The sequence below is a fragment of the Tiliqua scincoides genome, chromosome 2, assembly GCF_035046505.1.
Source record: "Tiliqua scincoides isolate rTilSci1 chromosome 2, rTilSci1.hap2, whole genome shotgun sequence".
Lineage (NCBI taxonomy): Eukaryota > Metazoa > Chordata > Lepidosauria > Squamata > Scincidae > Tiliqua > Tiliqua scincoides.
The window spans coordinates 108565370-108585037 of record NC_089822.1 but is presented as its reverse complement, the minus strand read 5'-3'; the positions used below and the strand labels follow the sequence as shown (position 1 = coordinate 108585037).

At 43.5% G+C, this 19668-nt stretch overlaps 1 protein-coding gene across 3 annotated transcripts in view; it reads right to left on the bottom strand.

Annotated features, from left to right (window-relative positions):
* Positions 1-19668, bottom strand: part of CARM1 (coactivator associated arginine methyltransferase 1) — a 46805-nt gene that overhangs the window by 5310 nt on the left and 21827 nt on the right. For 2 of the 3 annotated variants that reach the window (XM_066618120.1, XM_066618121.1), the window contains exons 5-14: positions 17816-17926; positions 14206-14383; positions 11613-11703; positions 11323-11404; positions 10794-10879; positions 8772-8861; positions 6562-6699; positions 4549-4638; positions 3248-3360; positions 2461-2538 (exon numbers count right to left, since the gene is read on the bottom strand). In XM_066618120.1, the coding sequence (XP_066474217.1) occupies positions 2461-2538; positions 3248-3360; positions 4549-4638; positions 6562-6699; positions 8772-8861; positions 10794-10879; positions 11323-11404; positions 11613-11703; positions 14206-14383; positions 17816-17926 (1057 nt within the window). Of the gene's footprint in view, positions 1-614; positions 675-2460; positions 2539-3247; positions 3361-4548; positions 4639-6561; positions 6700-8771; positions 8862-10793; positions 10880-11322; positions 11405-11612; positions 11704-14205; positions 14384-17815; positions 17927-19668 lie in introns of all 3 variants that reach the window. The other variant, XM_066618119.1, reaches the window with a different exon arrangement.

Sequence of the window (19668 nt, the reverse complement as noted above, 5' to 3'; positions counted from 1 at the left end):
GAACATGTAATGAAGTCGAGGAAGACAGGAACCAACACATATTGGATGAACTTAATTTCTTAAGATGGGATGAACTTGGGACAGTTTCACCTGAAAATTTCTGTAAAACTGGTTATGCTTAGGAATTTTCTACTAACTTGGGAGGTTTTTATTGGGATTTAAGTGTACTTATGTATATTTTATTATTTTTCACACAACAACCTTGCAAGGTAAGTTAGGCTGAGAGACAGTGACCAGCCCAAGGTCAACCAGGAAGCTTCATGGATGAACAGGAATTTGAACCTGGATTTTTCAGGTCGAAAGCCATCACCAGCCTACATCATGGACTTATAAAATAGTTTATTCGTTTGATTATACACCTTAATCAGTGCCTTTTGTGTGAATATTATACCCAGTTTTGGGCAGTCTTCCTACTGTGCAGGGTGCCTGTTAGCTGTGTTCCCTGTGAGGGATCCATGCCAGCGCATGGATCCCTTTCACATCTGCACAGCGCTACAAAGCTGCCTCAGGACATTTGGCAATGACGTCATCACGTCATCGTCAAACATCTGGATTATTGAGCTCAGCCGGGAGGTGTGTGACCGCGCCACCGGGCACCCTAGTGAGAACAGTACCTGTTAGGATACTGTTATCGAAGCCAGGCGTTTGTGGATCCCTGGTGATCCAGAGTCCTGCTATTATGACAGAAAGAAATGAGGATGTACTCTCTCCATACAATTCATGATTTAATAACAAGCTTGTAAATAACCACTTACCTGTGATGAATAAGAATTGCCTCCAGGCAAAAGCAAGTTTTGATACCTGGATTTGAATAGGGTTCCCTTTCTTTCATCAGGCTAGTGGCATGCTCCAGATGGCTTACATCAGTATGCACAGGGAGATGGCCTAGCAAATTCTGTGGACTTATTTGCACGGCTGATTTATAAAGTGAAATGTTTCCTCTTAGACTAAGCATAAAAACTCCAAAAACTCTAGCCTTTCCTTCATAGGGAAGGGGTTCCAACCGCTTGATAATTCTGGTTGCCCTGTTCGGTGCCTTTCCCTGCTGCATGCTATCCTGATGAGATGGGGTAACCAGAACTGTACACAGCATTCCAAGTGAGAGCACACTACAGATGTATAACAAGGCTTTGACACTGGCTGTTCTCTGCTATCAGAGACAACACACAAAACCTCAAGTATATAGATAAGCTCAAACCGTTTGCTGTTCCTGTTAAGCAAAATCAGCACAGAAAGAGCATCTTGAGGCCTGAAATGAATTCTGTACCTTTAGCAGTTTAAATATAATTGACATTTCTGAGAATAAGGTATTAGTGCATGTAAACAACAGGTTAAGAATAATTCTACAATTAAATATCTGCCATACTATTCTTCTCATAGGAACTGCACTGCACACAAAGGAGCTATGACACTCTATGTGATAACCACTTATTGAACCACTTTTGAAAATTAAGTGTCTGAACCAGAAGGTGAGAATTTAAAAAAATACAACTGAAACAGAACACAAATTTTTAAGTTGTTCCAGCTGGTCAAAAGATCACAACTAGGCTAAGAGGCACCTTTGAAGTGGTGGCTCTCTTATAAGCCAAGGAAGATAGCCTCTAGAGAATATTCTGTACTGGGATGGATAGAGACAATTTGTTAGCATCACTCTTCTTCTTTAAAGATTGTGAGCCCTCTTGGGATAGGGAGCCATCTTCTTGGTGGTACTGTGTCTGCTGGTACTCCCAATACCACTGGACTCCTGCCACCCGGCAGCAAAACCAGGAACATGACACAACATACAGTGGTAGGAGGCTCCAAAGCATGCTTTTCCATACCCAAAAAAGCCCTTCCGTCCACCCTGAGCCTCTTACTGGTGTTTGCCATGCCACTTCTGACCTCCCAACCCAGAAGTAACGGGCAACAATGTCATCGCCATTCACTTCTGGTGGTACTTGGAATAGGTGGACCATGTGAAGTGGTATGGTGGAGGACAAATGTTGAGAAACACTGTTGAAAAGTGTTATATAAATATTCTAAATAATAATCATCCTGCAGCAAAAGGCATGTATACACTCCTGGGCATTCACAAGTCAGGTGCCTGGATGAAGATATCATCTGGGGAAAATCTTATGAAGGTCTCCTGCAAGCCTTGCGCCAGGAGTAAACCTAATGGACTCAAGAGGCTGTGACCTAAGGCTTTCTTCTCAGCCGTCTGACCCTACATGCCAGTGGTTCCCAAACTTTTTCCAACCGGTGGCTCCCTTGACCTGCTAGGCCATTGGCTACAGCTGCCCATTAGGGCTACAATCCTATATATGGTATAGGGTATTGGGTTTTTCTCAAGGATCCCACGACTCCCCAGCTGGTTTATGTGGCTCCCCTGGGAGCTACGGCTCACAGTTTGGGAACCACTGCTATATGCTCTTGGATTTGCCCATTTAGATACAAGCTGCTCCACATTGCAGACAAACTCACCTAAAGGAATAAGGTTGTTGTGGCCAACATTGGTGCCACCAGCGATCACGCTGCTGAGATCATAGGCAGTGGGCATCCCTGTAGCATGGGGTAGAAAAGAAGAGGTTGAAAAAGGCAGAAGACACACAGACTTTTGAGGACCCTGCCCAGTTCCTTTTGCCACTACCTAACACACGAGTTAGGGAAACTTCATGCATGCTCAGAACACGTCCTGTTCCAGGTATAACCCCATCAAGACAAAAGATGCACATGCGGTGTCATGGCAGACTCTCTACAGCCACTGCCAGTGAAATAAACAGTGCCATGAATCCCTCAAGGCTCTTACATGGGTGATGGTCCTTTGGAAGCACAATATCCTGCTTTGCAAAGGTAAACTGGGTTACAAAGAGATTCTGGGACAAGTAAGAAATCCTTTCCTCTCAAAGCAACAAGGCCATAAGTCTCCCCACTGTGCCTGCCTTGGAAAAATGTAGCCTACCCAATGCCAAATACACAGATATTCCTGTGCTTTTTTGCAGAAAAGATTAAAGCCCTCAGGTTAGGATTAAGAAACTGGTCCAAACAAAAGCAGGCCACCTGCCACAGGTTCTCTCTCTTCTATACAGAAAGCTTCACTGCCATCCAGTGTCACCCATCCAGTGACACTTAAACAGAGGGCAAGGTCTTGTGGCCTCTGTGACTCCAGGCTTGTGCATGTGGCTAGTAGGCAGATGCCCTGACCCCCCTACCCCAAAGTCATGTGGGGGAGATGACCCATCTGCTTAGCCCAGACAGGAAGGTACAATACCAGCAACGGCCATCCCAGTGCTCATGTTGTAGGTGCCACCTGTGTTCCACATGTTCTCCGAAGGAGATGTGTAGTGTGAGCCTGGTGGGGGTGAAGGAGTTGTACCTGTGTACCTGGAAGAGTCAGAGAGAGACACTCAACACCAGCCTCAAGGTCAACCAGTCTGCTTTCTGGATTCAGTGGCTACTTTCCAACCATTACACAGGACAGCTGACACAAGTCTCTTGTAGCACTTTAAAGATTAAGTGTGATATATTGTGACTTGTTCATGGACTAGAACCCACTTTGAACGCATGAATTCATGCGTTCTGTAGGCAGATCTCTCTTTCTCTCTCACAAAGAGAACAAGACAAAACAAACCGTGGGGCCTAAAGGCCAGTGAATGCAAGCGATTTCTATGCAAAGCTTAAAAGCATATCAAGGATCAAAACCAGTTTTTAAAAAAGTTAGGGCATGTATTATAAATAAAATCCATCAAATTCATGAAACTGATAAAGTGGGCTCCAGTCCAAGCATGCTTAAGCCACTAAAATATCTGTTACCAACAAGACTATTGTGTTTGCTGCAATAAATATGGCTATACTCTGGTGGAGAGTAGGCGGTGAGGATTTCAAAAGAGAAAGAATGACAACTGTTTTCTGCCTTCCCATCCTTCCTCTTGTTACAACCCTCCCTACGGCAGAGGAAGCAACCCCAATTTAGTAGATCAGGAAACTGCAGCTGACAACTGGACTGTTTAGAGCCTGTTTCAGCCTGCAGGGACCCTCAATGGGTTAAAATTAAACAGCCGGTACTTATTTTGAGATAAAAAGATGGTTGTCTCTGTTCTAGGTAAAAGCAGCCTGGAAGTAGGATCTGACTGGCCACCACTTGGGTATGTGCACAGACTTCCATTTTCTTAATCTGCATATGGCAATAAGAGAAAGGTCCGACTATTAGAATCACAATCCTTCTAGGAGAAGGATTATTATTTTTAATGCAAGAGAACCCAGAGGCACAGTAGAATCTTCCAATATTGCTCCCATACAGAGAACTGAGAGTGCTATTAGTATGACTTTTACCATCACAGAATTAAAACATAAGGATAAGCAACAGCTGATGGATTTTTCTTTTCTATGCATTTCACAAGGCCTCGGGGGAGGGGGGTCTGGGATCTGGCAATCCCATTAAAATATTACCTGACCTCCAGTTGGATTCTTAAGATATCACTCAATGACTCCTTCCTCCACATACATGCACATGCTCAGGCACTCCATAACATTTCTGACCACAGCCTGACTTGAAGCCATGCTGTAACATACCTGAAAAATGGGTTTTTCAGATCAAGGAGGTTGCTGGATTTGGAGCCCGTCTGATCTACTTGAGCAACAATACTGATGTCATAACTCTGCCTGAAAGAAATGGGGAAGATACCTCTAAAAAGCCACCAGATTTTTGACAACAAATTAGGACCATTTCTACCCCATTCAGATTACAAACTCACTGCTCCAGAAAAAAAGATGCTCTCTCTTATCCCTTCTGGCTTTAGGACTGGTTTGGAAGTGTGGGGGTAATTGGGCAGGAGAATGTTAACTCCCCTTTATATCCCAGAAACAGAAAATGGGCAGCAATTTCACCAACACAGAAACCAAGTGACACAGAAAGCTCCAAAAAGCAACAGCCTGGTCAGCCACATCTGGACGAGGGGATCTTAATGCCAGCCCTCCCATGGCCCTCTACATTACACCCTGGAAACAAGCAGACAGGCAAGCAGGGGAGTCAGCTTCTGTCACAGATCAAAAGAGAAGAATCACAGCAGAAGGGCAGGCAACTACCAAAACATGGGGAGTGTGTGGATTTGCACAGGGCATTGAATTTAGGGAAACTGCATCAGACACCACAAAGGCTGCCAAAACGGGTTGTGCAAAATAACACAGACCAGTCTTGCTTGCAAGGGCTGTCCAAAGTAGCCAAAAACCAGCCAGAGTGTTTTATAGTGGCTAAGAGGGCTGGCCTCTACTAAAGCATGCAAGGCTGCTGCTGCCCCTTTCACAGGTGTCCAGGTCAGTTCCTCCACCTGCATGGCCTCCACTGGGTGGAGAAAGATGGTCAGCATGTACATATTCTTCCACCCACAGACTCTTCCATGTACATATTCTTCCACCACCACTCTCTGCTGCTGTCCTTCCATGACAACATTAGCACTCTGTCCAGGCACAGCTCTCCCATTCCAGGTAAGTTTGTACAGGACAGAGAAGAGGGTGGCAGCTTATACTAGGAACTTAGAAAGACTGGAGCCTGGCAAGTCTAATGCTCTGGCTTGAAAGGAAACAGGACTGAGGTCTTCCCATTTTATTGACCCCTGTCAATAGGGAAGTACTATAGTTAGTAAAAGAGCCTGTGATTGGGCAGCACTGGATTTCCATTAGAAAGAAAGGGTTCAACAGCCTTGCTGCTTGCCAAACTTTCTCACAAGGTCATTCCCTGGAGCCAGCTACAATCTGAAGTATGATGTCCTGAGCACGACAGTTCAAGAGGGTTTGGAAGAAATGACTGGCAACCTTCAGTCTCGAAAGACTATGGTATAAGCCTACAGCACCCGGTATTCCCAGGTGGTCTCCCATCCAAGTACTAACCAGGCCTGACTTGGATGGGCCTGGTTAGTACTTGGATGGGAGACCACCTGGGAATACTGGGAATACTGGGTGCTCCAGAGGGAACTATGTGCATAAATGGTAGTTAAGGCAGACTGAAAGATCATTGGAGCCTAGGGTCTACTGTGGACCAGGGAGTGGGGGAGCTGATTATCCACTTATTTCAAAAGGATGCCAGAATGAAGAGGAACTGGGATTTCTCCTGAGGTCAGAAGAATGTGAAGACTGTTAAGGCCGGTTTGGGTTAAGTAAAAGAAAAAAGTCCCTTGCCAACTGGAGCTGTCTGCAGTGTGGTAAGGTGTGCACAGCAGTGGTAGGAATCCTCTCAGGGAGGTTCCACAGAGGCTATCTGGCTTGGAATAGGGGTTGCTTCTAATCATTTTTTAGCCCCTTTAATAATGCCTACAGTGCGTTATTTTGTGGAGCTCCAAACAAGACTGTCATACAAGTGAATATTACTCCCACTTTGCAGATGAGTAGCAAAGGCAACTTAACTAGGGAGCCACCAGAAAACAAATCTGAATCCTTTGCTTCCCCATTGCAAGTCCAGCACTGTGACTAGATTGCACTGGTCCTAGCTCTGAGCCAGAACAAAATTTGGCTTGGTTGCTTTGAGAGCAAAGTGTCATCCTTTCAAACTGGCTGAGGTGGTGTCTGTCCACCCCCACCCCCCCAACTTACCTCTTATTGGCGATGAGAAGGCATGTCCCTGAGAGGGTGTCACCAGCTTTAGCAAAGAGTGGAGACTGAAAGAGGCATCGAACTTGGTACCAGTGGGTCAGAGGCTCTGTGGGAGCAGTTGAGAGCCACACAGTCATTCTGGTGGGATTAAGGAGACAACAGGAGGCATATTTAGAAGAACAACAACAGTGGTTTCACAAACCCACCCCTTGCAGGCAATTCAGAGCAGCACAGTAACTTTAACCAGATTTTATTAGGCCAGCAAACTTTCATCCGTTTAATTTGGAAGATCAAGCAACTAATATGTTAGTTAACAGAGAGGGTCAACTTTATCAGTGAGGCTCTTTTGGTTCCAGAATATTACAATCACAGGAAGTGAAAAACACAAAATAAAAGTTGTCCTCTCATTATTTCTGCTTTTGTTTACTGCTTTCAACAACCCCACTGGAGAGTATAATTCAAAATTTAAACAAAATCACAGACTTAACACTAAAAACACAGTCTAGCAGAAAACATTTCCCAAATGCTCAACAGGACAGGATCATGTGAGTCTCAAGTAAATGAGTTCCAGATTTTCAAGGCAATTGCAGAAAAATTCAGCTATGTATGAAAGCCAATCTGACATTCAGAAGTTGGAACCTATACCAATACCTCATTAGATAACCTCAAATCTCATATGAGAAACAACATTTCCTAAGGTAGTCAGGAGCCAAATAAACACGTGAAAGCCCAGGGGAAAAAACACTCCAAAAGAAATCAGAAAACAGGGGGAGGCAGGTTGGTTTCCTCCTGTCTTTTCCCCAATACATTTTTCTATTTTTGTACTGGAAAAAATTAAGTTTTTCAAAACAATGAAAAGCCATTTTCATAAAATGAAAAATTATTTTTTTAGAATGATGATCAGAATGCTTTTTAAGGCCATGCTTTAAAATATTGTACTAGCTGCCCTTCACACCGTCAAAATGCCCTCTAATAGGACATCTAATAACAAAATGCCTTCTATTCTAATAATTATAGTACATAATTATACGATAAATAATTATTATATATATTATATATATATATATAATAGGTACAGGCATCCCCCCCCCATGCGTGGGAGGAGGGTTCCATTCCAGAACCCCCCTGTGGTTAAGTGAAACTGTGGCTATGGGCAAACATCTGGGTTTTACAGGGCTATTTTTAAATCAAAATTACTATGACAGCCATTGCGTGTGATGATGGTGATCTCTTCAGTAGTGCACTATTATCATCACGTTTAACTCAATATTAAGATTTACTCCTTAGCACAGTAAACCATAAGGCTGGGGACAAATCTGAGTCTTTATTCCAGACAGTTAGAAGCAGCTTGAAAGAGGACTGCCTTTGTTGCTTCCTACATTTAAGAGTGGGTTGCATTATCTGTTCCTGGTGCTTATTATTTTAGTACTGCTTCCCGCTTGCTTGCTACAAACTGAACTTAAGTAAATTTTATCTGGAAAATGCCTCTCAAATACATCATAGCACGATCCTGGGAGTTCCATGGACATATGACAGTGGTTCCCAAACTGCGCCACGGAATCTGAGGGCACCATGGTGAATTCACAGGGCACCATGGAATGCCCCAAGTGCCCACTTCTTCCGGCTCTCCCAAGTGCTCCCATTTTGGATCACGCAAGATCTCACACAATTCAAGGCAGCGGCGCCCAGGAGAGCTGGGAAGATGGGTGCATTGCCATGAAGTGCTGTGACCCTGGTAAGTTTGGAGCTGGTGGTACAGGAGGTTGTAACTATCCAAAAATAGCTCTCTTGGGACAGCATTCAAGCTTTAGCTTCTCTAGAGAGTATAATATTGAAGCCTCTGGCATGGAATATGCACCTCCTCATTTAAAAAAAATTGACACATTGGAAAAGCTCCTTCTCTCGCCATGCAGACAGATAAATAGCAATTAATTGGGGATGGAATACTGAACACCTAGTGCTGGATCACTAGTGCAGTATTTTATTTTGCCTGGAAAGATCGCACTCTGATCACATTTACAAGCTTTATTCTCTTCACCGTTTTTTGAGAAAGGCTAACAACCATTAAGATAAGAAGCATACAAAAAACATACAAGCAACAAAAACAGAGTCTTGGAAAGGTAGATTTCTCTGTATCAAACAGTCATGTCTGATGAAAAATAATTCTGACACAGAGAAGAATTACAGAACCCCATTTTAATACCACTTACATTGAACCGATGAAGGCTACATCAAACCAGAAAGCCAACCCATGGACTAGACCTGAATGCAGCATGTGGAATTTGAACGGAATTTCTATCCTGGAAAGCATAAGAGATGTCAGCAGTGGGAAGGGGCTCCATATCAAGCCATTCTCCTTTCCAGTAGCAATGCTCTCCCTTAACCAGCATATAGTACATTGCTATAAAGCTGTAGATCTCGGATGGCCTTTGTGAGCAAGGCACTGTAAAATAAAGCACAACTTTCCTATCTGGGGGTTGCTAAGTTGCATCTTATCACTGTGATCACCACTTTAGAGTCCATTCTCCTCTGGCTGCCACTAGCATTCAGGTACAGTAGCTCTGTCCAGACAAGTCACTCTAATGTGGGATCAAGAAATAAATGATTATCCTTCCAAACAGTTTAGAAATAGTGAATTTATTTCTCAAGTGTAATGTTCACAGTCCCTAAAGTCAGACTTTAGTGACTCAGATACACCAAGCAATGAAGCTTTGAACAAAAAGGTTAAAAATCTTTTGTTAAGACTTAGACCACCAAGACTGGTACCTCAGTATCCACATGGGATCTGTTCTCAGAACCCCGCCCCCCCACATGGACACCATCATTTGTGAATCATCAAATAGGCAGATCTCTCTACCTACTGTGCTCCAGTCATGACCTGAGGCCCTCCTGAGGGCCAGTGAGACGGTACGCAGCCTCCCCAACCCTCAGGAAGCCTGCCGAGGTCTCTGAAAGGCCTCCCGAGGGTTCGGGAGACCATGCACAGCCTCCCCAGCCCTCAGAAGGGCCTCTGCACACGACTGGAGCACAGCTATGGTTGCATTCAGAGGACAGCAGGTGGGGAGATCTGTGGGTTTGGGACCCACGGTGAGATAAAACCACAAGTCCCAAATCCACAGATAAAGAGGCCCACCCGTATATGAATTTTTTTTAAAAAAGGAGATTCACTTTTGATTTTAAAATTTATCCACATTTCTAGAAAACAAATTGAGTGATCAATCACACAGAGGCACATGAACAGCACACAGAATCGTTTTAGGTCAAATGCTGACTTCCTTTTGTAACTCAAGCTACATTATCTGCAATGTAGCTGGATTTTAATTTTAACTGGTCGCAGGACCAGCCTTCCTCCAGGAGAAAGAGCCTACCATGGACATTAGACAAATGAAATTTTTCAGGGAAGGGGAATTTTTCATGCTTTGGCAGAAGTTCCCCACGCTCTGCAAACGTGGGCCTAAAAATGAATAAGTACAACCATGAATGGTAGCAAATACACAAGACAACAAATCACCATGGACATTTCACAAGGTCATAGGGCAACCACAGTGTTTAAATACCAGGGCAGGGAAAGAGAGAAAGGAAATGATAGAAGATCACCTTTATGACACTGCATGGATTGGTTCGCCTGAATTTGGAAAATTGCCTTATACCAAGGCAGCCCAATATTGCCTATCCTGACCCTCAACAGCTCTCTGGAGTATAAAGATCTTCTCCAAAACCTTGGTTATCAGGGTTGGGAAATAAAGAGAGTGGCCTCCTGCAAGCAAAGAATGCTCTAGTGAGCCTACAGAAACTTTGCATCTTCACTCTCACATCTAGCTGAATTATCAGTACAAGCCCCAGTGCCGAGGGGAAGCAACCCTGACATAAGCAAACAGAAAAACTCACAAGAACAACTGCCTCATATGGGCCCTGACTGATGTCTTAGGTCATTTTACACCTCCCTAAATCCACAGGAGAACTGCTTGGTTCAGCCTCTTCCACAAATGAAAAGGAAGAAACACTTGGGGGGGGGGAGGTAGAGAAGGATGTACCTCTACTGTCCATGTGCTTACACTTTCCTCTGCTACACAGAATATGGGCAGAGCCTTGAAGGCCCATAAGCTGGTGCATTAGAGACAGGATTGCTATAAATACAGGAAGTTGATCATTTGATTCCTCTCACTCCCTAACAAGGTGCTGTGGACCCAGACTGGATGCTCCCCCTGCCAAACCTCAGGAAAAGCATCTACCTGTGCAAATCCGCTTCTTTGGCGTCTAAGAAGTTCACTGTATATTTTACAGATTTGGCCATTAGAATCCTGATATCAAAGGTATCCTAGGAAAGAAAAGAAGACCAATGAAAGCCTCTGAGTGGGGTGGGACAAGAGAGGAGGAGGAAAGAAAGAAAGAAAAGGGAGGCAAGAAACCCCAAATTGCAAACTTGTTTTGCCACCAGTGCAGGCAGGACTGCTTCTTTGTGGATGTTCCTGGAGGACATGTGCATGATTGCATGCAAGGAAAAACCAATAAACTATTAACAATTGAAAAAAGACATGGAGGAAGGTTAGGTAGATTGAGGGTTTCATGACACAGTTGCACCTTGGCACCAAACGCTAGACTTTAAACAGCTGTATACTTGAACAGAATGGAAAGCTAAGGTAGACATTTCCTTTGGCTAACCAGAAATAAGGTCACAATTAATCTCCCAAGTCCAGCCACCACATGGAAAAATTTCAATTTCTGCCAAAACTCACAGAGTTCTAGGATAGCCACACTTACCACAACAGGTTGTCTGAAATATTCATCTACTGCTGCACCTCGAAGTGCTGACAAATCTACCCCATGGAAGGATGGCTGATACCTGCAACGTAATACAAAGGCTAAGCAATCTGGAGATATCAAGAGGAAAAAACCCATGGAGACAAAGATGCAAAGAGACACTGCACAGCCACAAGGAGATCAGGCTCTTTGTCACAGATCAACTCTGAGGTCTTCTAGAAGTAGTATTTTTCTATGGCAAAACACAACTTGTGATCAGTGTTTGAGCTCGGGAGTAAAAGGAGACTCACCAAAAATTGGCTTTTGTGAACTGCTCCATGTACAGCTGCTCATCTGTGAATGGTGCAAGGTGGACATCACCAATAGTTGGAAACATATTCCCTGAAATGGAAAGGAGAATGGAAACAGCAGTTTACAAAATGCACAACCAAAACCCAGTTGTTGAAATGCTATAAAGTAGTGGTTCTAAAACCTTTAGCAGTGGGACCCACTTTTCAGAATGTGAATCTGTCAGGACCCATCGGAAGTGCCAACATGACCGGAAGTGATATCATCAAGCAGGAACATTTTTAACAACCCTAAGCTGCAATCCTACCCACACTTACCCAGAAGTAGGTTCCATTTACTTATCATTGTTCAAAGCATATATATAGTAGCCTGTTCAAAGTACAGATGTGTCACATTTCCCCAAATGCAGTCACATACCATGGTGGCATCAAGTGGGTCCCTACCTACCTACCTAGTGGGTCCCAACCCAGTTTGAGAAATACTGCTATAAAGGAATTCCACCTTGCACTGTGTGCCCCTCTAGCCCTGAATTTTCTTATCCTTGTGAAGCACTGAAATATATACTGCAACTGAAAGACTCAGCACAGATTGTTCCCCAGAAGGGTTGTGCATTACAGTTCCGATCAGTGCTCTGCTAACTCACCTCACCAAACACCCAGAAGATGCTACAGTTTCATGCAGTTGAGGCGGTTCCTCTTGAAAACATTTTTCCTTTCCTTTCTTCTCCAGCTCCTCTTCAGCATCAACCTCCAGCCTACCAGATTTCTAACCACGTAATTGCTGCTATTCCACTAATTAGAGCCAGGGAGGCTCTAGATCTGTGATCACTGTGTTTTATCATTATGAAGCATGAAAATCTATTATTTATAAAAGTCACATTTTGTCCTATGAACACGGAACTTAGGATGGAGACCATCCTTACTGTGGTGCAAAAACAAAAATGGATTAAGAATGACTGAGTCATTTTTAAAAGATCTCCTATTGGAGGTTGAAAATATTTCCACAATTCAAATATACTGTGCCTTTCGCGGATTTGGGGAAAATCTACTGAGCAGTTTTGTCTGGAAGTTCGAGCCACTGCCTTGCCTGAAAAAGCTAAGTAGGATCAGCTCAGGGCTCGCCTTGGATAGGAGACCAGAAGCTGCTGGCTAGAGACAAAGGAATGTGGAGTGGCAAAAAATGGACAATATCCTGAGAACCAGCCTGAGGCATGTTTTGCAGCTGCTTGTGGAAGTTTAGCAAGTGCAAGAGCTGTGCAGCCGGGACGATGATTGCATCCTGAAGGGAAACATCTGGAGAAATGATCTTAGGAGTTTCTCTCATAGAATAACACTTATAAAAACTCCATTTTGAAAAAGAAAGGGTGGTTTATGGTCAGCCTGTCTATGTAAACTGCTGCATCACCCAAGTCATATTTTTCCTTCCCTAACTTGAAACAGGAGGGAACTCCTTCTCTATCCCCCAGCTACACTGCAGTAGAAGTGTCAGGGATGAATGTGCAGCTTGCTGTGCACCCAACCCCTAAAGCCAATCCACTACAACATGGAAAGGGGAGGATATAAACTCCCTACCACATACGGTTTGTTGTAGCAGACGTTTAGTTCTATCAACATAAAGTGTGGATTCACTGAGGCTAAGTGGTAAGCAAGCAGAGACTATTTTCCATGCTGTTTGATATATGAATTTGTAATGGTCTTCACTTAAAAACCAAAACTGTTTTAATTCTAAAATTGGATCTTGTACTTCATAGTTAATAGCAGGATCTACAAGAGCACCCATCTGTCATTCTAATTCTCTTCTCTCAAGTCAGAGATTAGTGAACCCCTGGTGTTACAGTACTGTAAAGATCTTGAACACTTCAATGTGCCCTCAGGAGCAATACTGCAAAAAGCCAGCTCTTTCTTAACTGGCACATAAGGCAGACAGCAGCAGCAAAAGATGGAGATTGGCAGAAAGGACAGCCAAGGTCAGAACTGGGTTCTCTATTACAGTGGTTCTCAAACTTTTAAGCACAGGGACCCGCATTTTAGAATGACAATCTGTTGGGACCCACCAAAAGTGATGTCATTAACCCAGAAGTGATGTCGTGCCTGGAAGTGAGGCTTCAAACCTAAGCTGTGATCAGCCAAGGCCCATTACACAGTGTGCTCCTGCTGTTATTTTGCATAGCATGGAATTCAAGTATTCCAGCTTGAAAGTCATAGCAGAACAAGGACTTGGATCCTTCTCCAATCACACAGTCCTCCCCTCTTTCCAGCATCCCATCTTCCCACTTATTCAGGGGAAAGTACCATGCCCCTCTCTCACCGGGAGCCCACCCTGCATAGCAGCTCGGTACCCTGAACTTTCAGCTCTGTATGTTCAATGGTGGCTAAGCTAGATGCTACATGACCCAACAGAAATTGCCTCACAACTCACCTAGTGGGTCCTAACCCACAGTTTGAGAAACACTACTCTATGGAAATGCTATCCTGTTAAAAGTAACTACCTGCTTCCAGAATCGTCAATACCCACCTCTGCTTAGTGAGGTAGAACAAGTTTTGAGGAAAAGTCCCCTAACTTCTCCACCCCACCGCTCAAGTAGATGTCACTTACCACTGGGTTTTAAATACTTTTTGGCGTGCAGATAACTCTCCAGCATACGTTCATTGAAAAGCATGTAACCCATTGGCTCAGATATAATAATGTCCACCTGCTCCGGAAGCGAGATTTCCTCCACCTTCCCAGGAATGACCACAATCCGGTCAGTGAGGTTGTTACTCTTCACTAAAACCTGACCAGGAAAGCAACAAAAGTCAGAAAGATAACACCAACTCAGATATGGTCCTTATGCATCTGCTGTAAGTCCGAAAAGGATAGATTCTTTGAGGAGTGTGCAACGGTGTCTAAAAAAAATCCCAGACAATTAGAGCTGCTTCTTATGATATTGCCAGGGTTGGTAGCATAGGGACAAGCAATTAACTCTGAACCTGAGCAACAAGTTGCTAGACTAAGTAGCCAAGTGAGGCCTTATTGGTTCCTTGTGTCACCTGATCCCTGCTGGGCTGGTAGCTGCAGTACCATTTGCTGGTCATCTGCACTGGTGCTGCTGCACAGCAGTGATCAGACTAGCAAGTTGCAGTCTGCCATGGTGGATGGAGAGTGTGACCCCCACACCACACTGCCAGTCAGAGACCCCAGCACAATATAGGTATATTTTATACTTGAATATAGATTACACAAGTACCAAATACACAAGTGGCATCAAGATACACACATATAGAATTTGTCATTTTCTCCTTTGAAATAAACATGCAGAAAACCCTGGTCACAAGTGCAAAATGTGATCCCTAAAAAGCATCTAGATGCCTCAAAAGATCTAAGAGCTAGATGCAGTTTTGTCCTTGGTACATGATGAATTATTACAGTCCATTGCAACAAGGACTAAGCTGACTCAGGGAAGCTGTGAACCAAAGGCACTGTGCCAGCACTGTGAACATGTGTGGATTCAAGGTAATTCATAGAATGATTTAGCTCCCACAAGGTCCTTCACCAGCTATAAGAAAGGGAAAGTGTTCCACCTTCAAAAGGAGGTTGGAAAAGTTAGGAATGCTAATTATTATATTCACATCCCTACCCTACCACCAAGAGTCCTCTCTGCAGGAGCGCGCATGGCCTCTGGGAACCCAAGTGCCTCTAGGAACTAAGTGCCAGGTAAGGCACTGCGAGTTTAGCATCTGGGCAAGTTCAGCAGCAGGGCGAGGAGGCCAGGAACCCAGACAAGAGGGCCCTTGAGAACAGGGCTGCTAACCATTGTAAGGTTTTTTAAGTACCCCTAAATAAAAACAAACAAACAAAAAGCTATGCAGTCAGACAGCCAGCAGCAGGGCAGGGGCTATCCAGCGTTCTGCATCGAGTGCCTGACCATGACTATACCTGGTGGAATGCGGAGAATAAGTGGGATACCGCAATCCTGGGCTATAAACTCTACAGCAGGGACAGGCAGGGGCGTGTTGGAGGTGGGGTGACCGTTTATGTTAAGGAAGGGATAGAATCCAGCAAAGTAGACATTGAAGGTGGGTCCGACTCCACCGTAGAATCTCTGTGGGTTAAATTATCAGGCCTGAGGAACGATGTAATACTGGGGGCGTACTATCGTCCTCCAGACCAGAAATCGGAAGGGGACCTTGAAATGAGGAAACAGATCAGGAAGGTGACAAGGACGGACAGGGTTGTAATCATGGGGGACTTCAATTATCCTCATACAGACTGGGTCAATTTGTGTTCTGGTCACAAAAAGGAGACCGGATTCCTTGACATGCTAAATGACCGTGCCTTAGAGCAGCTAGTCATGGAGCCCATCAGAGGACAGGTGACTCAGGATTTAATATTGTGCGGTACACAGGACCTGGTTAGAGATATCAATGTTACTGAGCTGTTGGGGAACAGTGATCATGCTGTGATCCGTTTCGACATGCACGTCGGGGGAAGAATACTGGGCAAATCTCACATAAACCCTTCACCTCCGACGGGCGGACTTCCTTCAAATGAGGAGGCTGGTTAGAAGGAGGTTGAAAGGGAAGGTAAAAAGAGTCCAATCTCTCCAGAGTGCATGGAGGCTGCTTAAAACAACAGTAATAGATCCCTATTATATTCCAATGACATGGTTATTCTTTCAAGAACCTCAGCGGGACTCAGAAGGGTCCTAAAGAAACTTAGTCTTCTAGTGATAAAATCAGTTGGTACTTAATTACCAGAAAACAAAAGTCCTATCCTTTGGCAAGTGATCCAAGAATAGGGTTTGGAGCATTACTAGTCATAGGACAGAACAGGTGTCTACCTACAAATATCTGGGGGTAATGTTATAATCAACTGGAAACAGAACTGCCCATCATGAGTCTGTGGCTGAGATAGGATAGAAATCTGCCTGAGCAGTAGTTGAGTTTTTATGTATCAAAGGCAGCCATTATATCCCAGAGGCAATTAAATTATATCAAGCTAAAACCTTATCCCAATTTCTGTATGGGACAATTCTGGCCCCCCTCTAGCTTCGCCTCTTTGGAGTGTATTCAATCTGAGTTCCTATATTCCAGGTGTCTAGCTACTTTTCCAACGCAAGTCTGCATTTGGATCTGGTCAGCTAAAAGTTGCGGCCAGGGTTTCTCTTGCTTCCATCAACTTCTGGCTTAACTTAAACTTAAGCTGAGGCATGTGGGATTTTCTCCAGAGGTCGTTTTGACAATGAATCCAGACCAGGCAAGAATGGCTACAAGGCAGAGGTTGTTTGAAATCAAACAGCAAAGGGATATTAGCAGAACCCCAAATTTTTTAGCTGCGGAGGATGCCAGATACAAAGTTGTATTGGCCACTAACTTGGCACTATCAGAGTGCCCAAGGCTCAGGAGGACCTTTTTCTTGGCTAGGTGAAGAGCGCTCCCCTTGGCAGTAGTTGAGGGCTGCTATAAGGATCCCTATTTTTTGAAAGGGTCTCCCCCTGTGGCTCGGGTGAAGTAAATTAAACTTGTCTTTTTTTGTTGTCCATTTTACTCAGGGATATGTGCAATGATTACTACCCCCTGATTAGGAAATTTTCAGATCTGATGTCTGATGATGTAGACATTGCCAAGAAGCTCCTTGTTGCATCCAATCCATGGTTTACAACCAAGACTTGGCAGCTGCCTGTGTAACTCGCAAGGGCATTATTAGCAACGAAGAAAAATTCTAATGCTTACTTACTCTGTCCTCCTATTTTTGCACAGAATGTGTAATTGTTGGAATTTTAGTTCTTTTTAATCCGTATTTTTATGTGTAGCAACATAAGCAACGGTGCTTTTGTATTGCTGTGTTTTGTCTATGCTGGTCTTTTCACCATATCCATAAATTGATTGACTGATTAATTAAACTCAACCTAATACAGAATGACCTCCATGCTAGTACAGAAATTTGAAGATTCAACACTCATTCCACTGAGCTTTGTGTGTTGGAGAGTCTAGGTTAGATAAATACACAAAAGAAACACAAGACAATAACTATTTGGGCAAATGGTTATTAATGTTACCCTTGCACAAAAGCCCAGTTTCTTCTTAGAGCCTGGATCATAGCATTTCCCGTTAAACACGTGGAAGAAAAGCCACAAAGGAGTGAAATGACCCATACTAGCTACAAAAATCTAAACACATGAAGTCCAAGTCCTGAAACATTCCACCAGCCCTGAAACACTGCTTACCTCTGCATGCTGAGCCATTGTGCTGGCTTCCACTGCATAGATTTTTCTTGCTCCAGCCTGGGCTGCAAAAAATGATAGGATGCCAGAACCACAGCCAACATCTAATACAATCTGGGGAAAAGAAAAAACTGAACATAAGCAAAATATCTCCTCCAAATAAGCTCTTGCAAATGGGAAAATATTTCATGGGTCACAGGAATTTACAACCAAGTTACAGCCAATTTTGCAACTGCAATACAGTATTCTAGAGTGACTGGAACTCTTCCACTCTTAAAAATTGACGCTTTCAGTGTTCAGAGGTTTTAAGAACATCATGCTCTCTCTCACCCCAGTGGCAGAATCAATATGAAATCACCATTCTTCAATACCAAAAATCTAAGAATAAAGATCTTAGCTATGAGATAGTATTCTGAGTACTACAATTTTTTTGTTTACCCAGAAAGGAGTATCGAGCTTGAGCTCTTTCCTTCGTAAGGCCAATAAGAAGCAGTCCTGAAGGAGGATGATTCTGATTGGACCAGGAGGTACTTCTCCCTGCTCATCAGGGTCAGTCATTCTGTTCCAGTAGTAAGTAACACTCACAGTAGGAACTGAATAACTTTGAACCAAACAAAAGCTACAGCAGCAGATTAACACAAGTCAGGGGACTTCAAGGAAAATTTCAAATTTCAAATCTCTTTCTCTACATGCTGTCCCTGTTAGTTGCACAGAGAAATTTGTCCCACACTAAAAAGAAATCAACTGCCCACTTCCTGTTGAAAGCAAGGGAATAAAATACTGTAACTATTTCAAGTGAAATGATGTAGTCTCTGCCTGACCTACATGTAATACTCCTCTTCTACAGAAACTTGAAGGGCTGCCTGCACATTGGGGACATATTTGCAGCACAGAAGGTGGTTCCAAACAGGTGAGTCATTCCAAATAGGTGCAACATTGATTTAAACAATCAGTGACAGAAATACTGTCTGAATAGGAGACAAATGGTAGATAGGGAAGATTGTAATGACTGCCAATCAACATTTCTTTATAATCAGATGCAGAATATTTAACACAGCCTTTAAGAGTAGATCTGATCACTCTTGTGGCTATGCCAGAAAACTGTTAATCACTGTACCGTATAAGCAATCAGTGTTTATCTGTCTAATTGATGCCTTACAATACAGATCAGTACTAAGTGGATGGCTAGTAACTCACAGAGAGACATAGTGAGCTACGCCTCAGAATTTGGTCAGGCAAATCAGGGATTGTTCCAAAGCCTGGCAAAATGCCTGTTGCCTCCTTAGAGGAAGATGCTAAGAAACATGTATGCAGAAAGTGAGAAATCATCCCTTGCCCTAAGAGGGTATTCTTTAAAATAAGCCTGCCCCCTACTGGCTAACTCAGGGATATCACCTATTATAGAACAGAATTTGATGTCAACCAGAACACTGTATTCGTTGAAAATGTATTGGCCTTGTTGGTTACACAGGGCATTTTTCAGTTCTCATACATACAAAGAAAAATCTGAAGTCTAAACAGTTCCTGCTAAAGGTCTGATGCTGAAAAAGCCTGATAAAAACTTCCAAAAGTCCAGAGGTGGAAGGCTTTACTCTACAACATACAGTCAATTCTTGTTATTCGCTGGAATTAGGTTCTTGGAAAACCCAGTAGATACGAATCAGCGAATAGCAAATCATTGATCCTATGGGATCACTGGTGTTTGGGGGAGGGATAGCTAATTTGATCAAGAATGCTAGCAGTAAATAACCTCAAAATGGCACAGTCAGTCTTGGAATTCTGTTCCAGCAGTAACACTCACAGTAGGACTGAATAACCACATGATTCCTGAACAGTTTTTATCCCACAGCCATAAT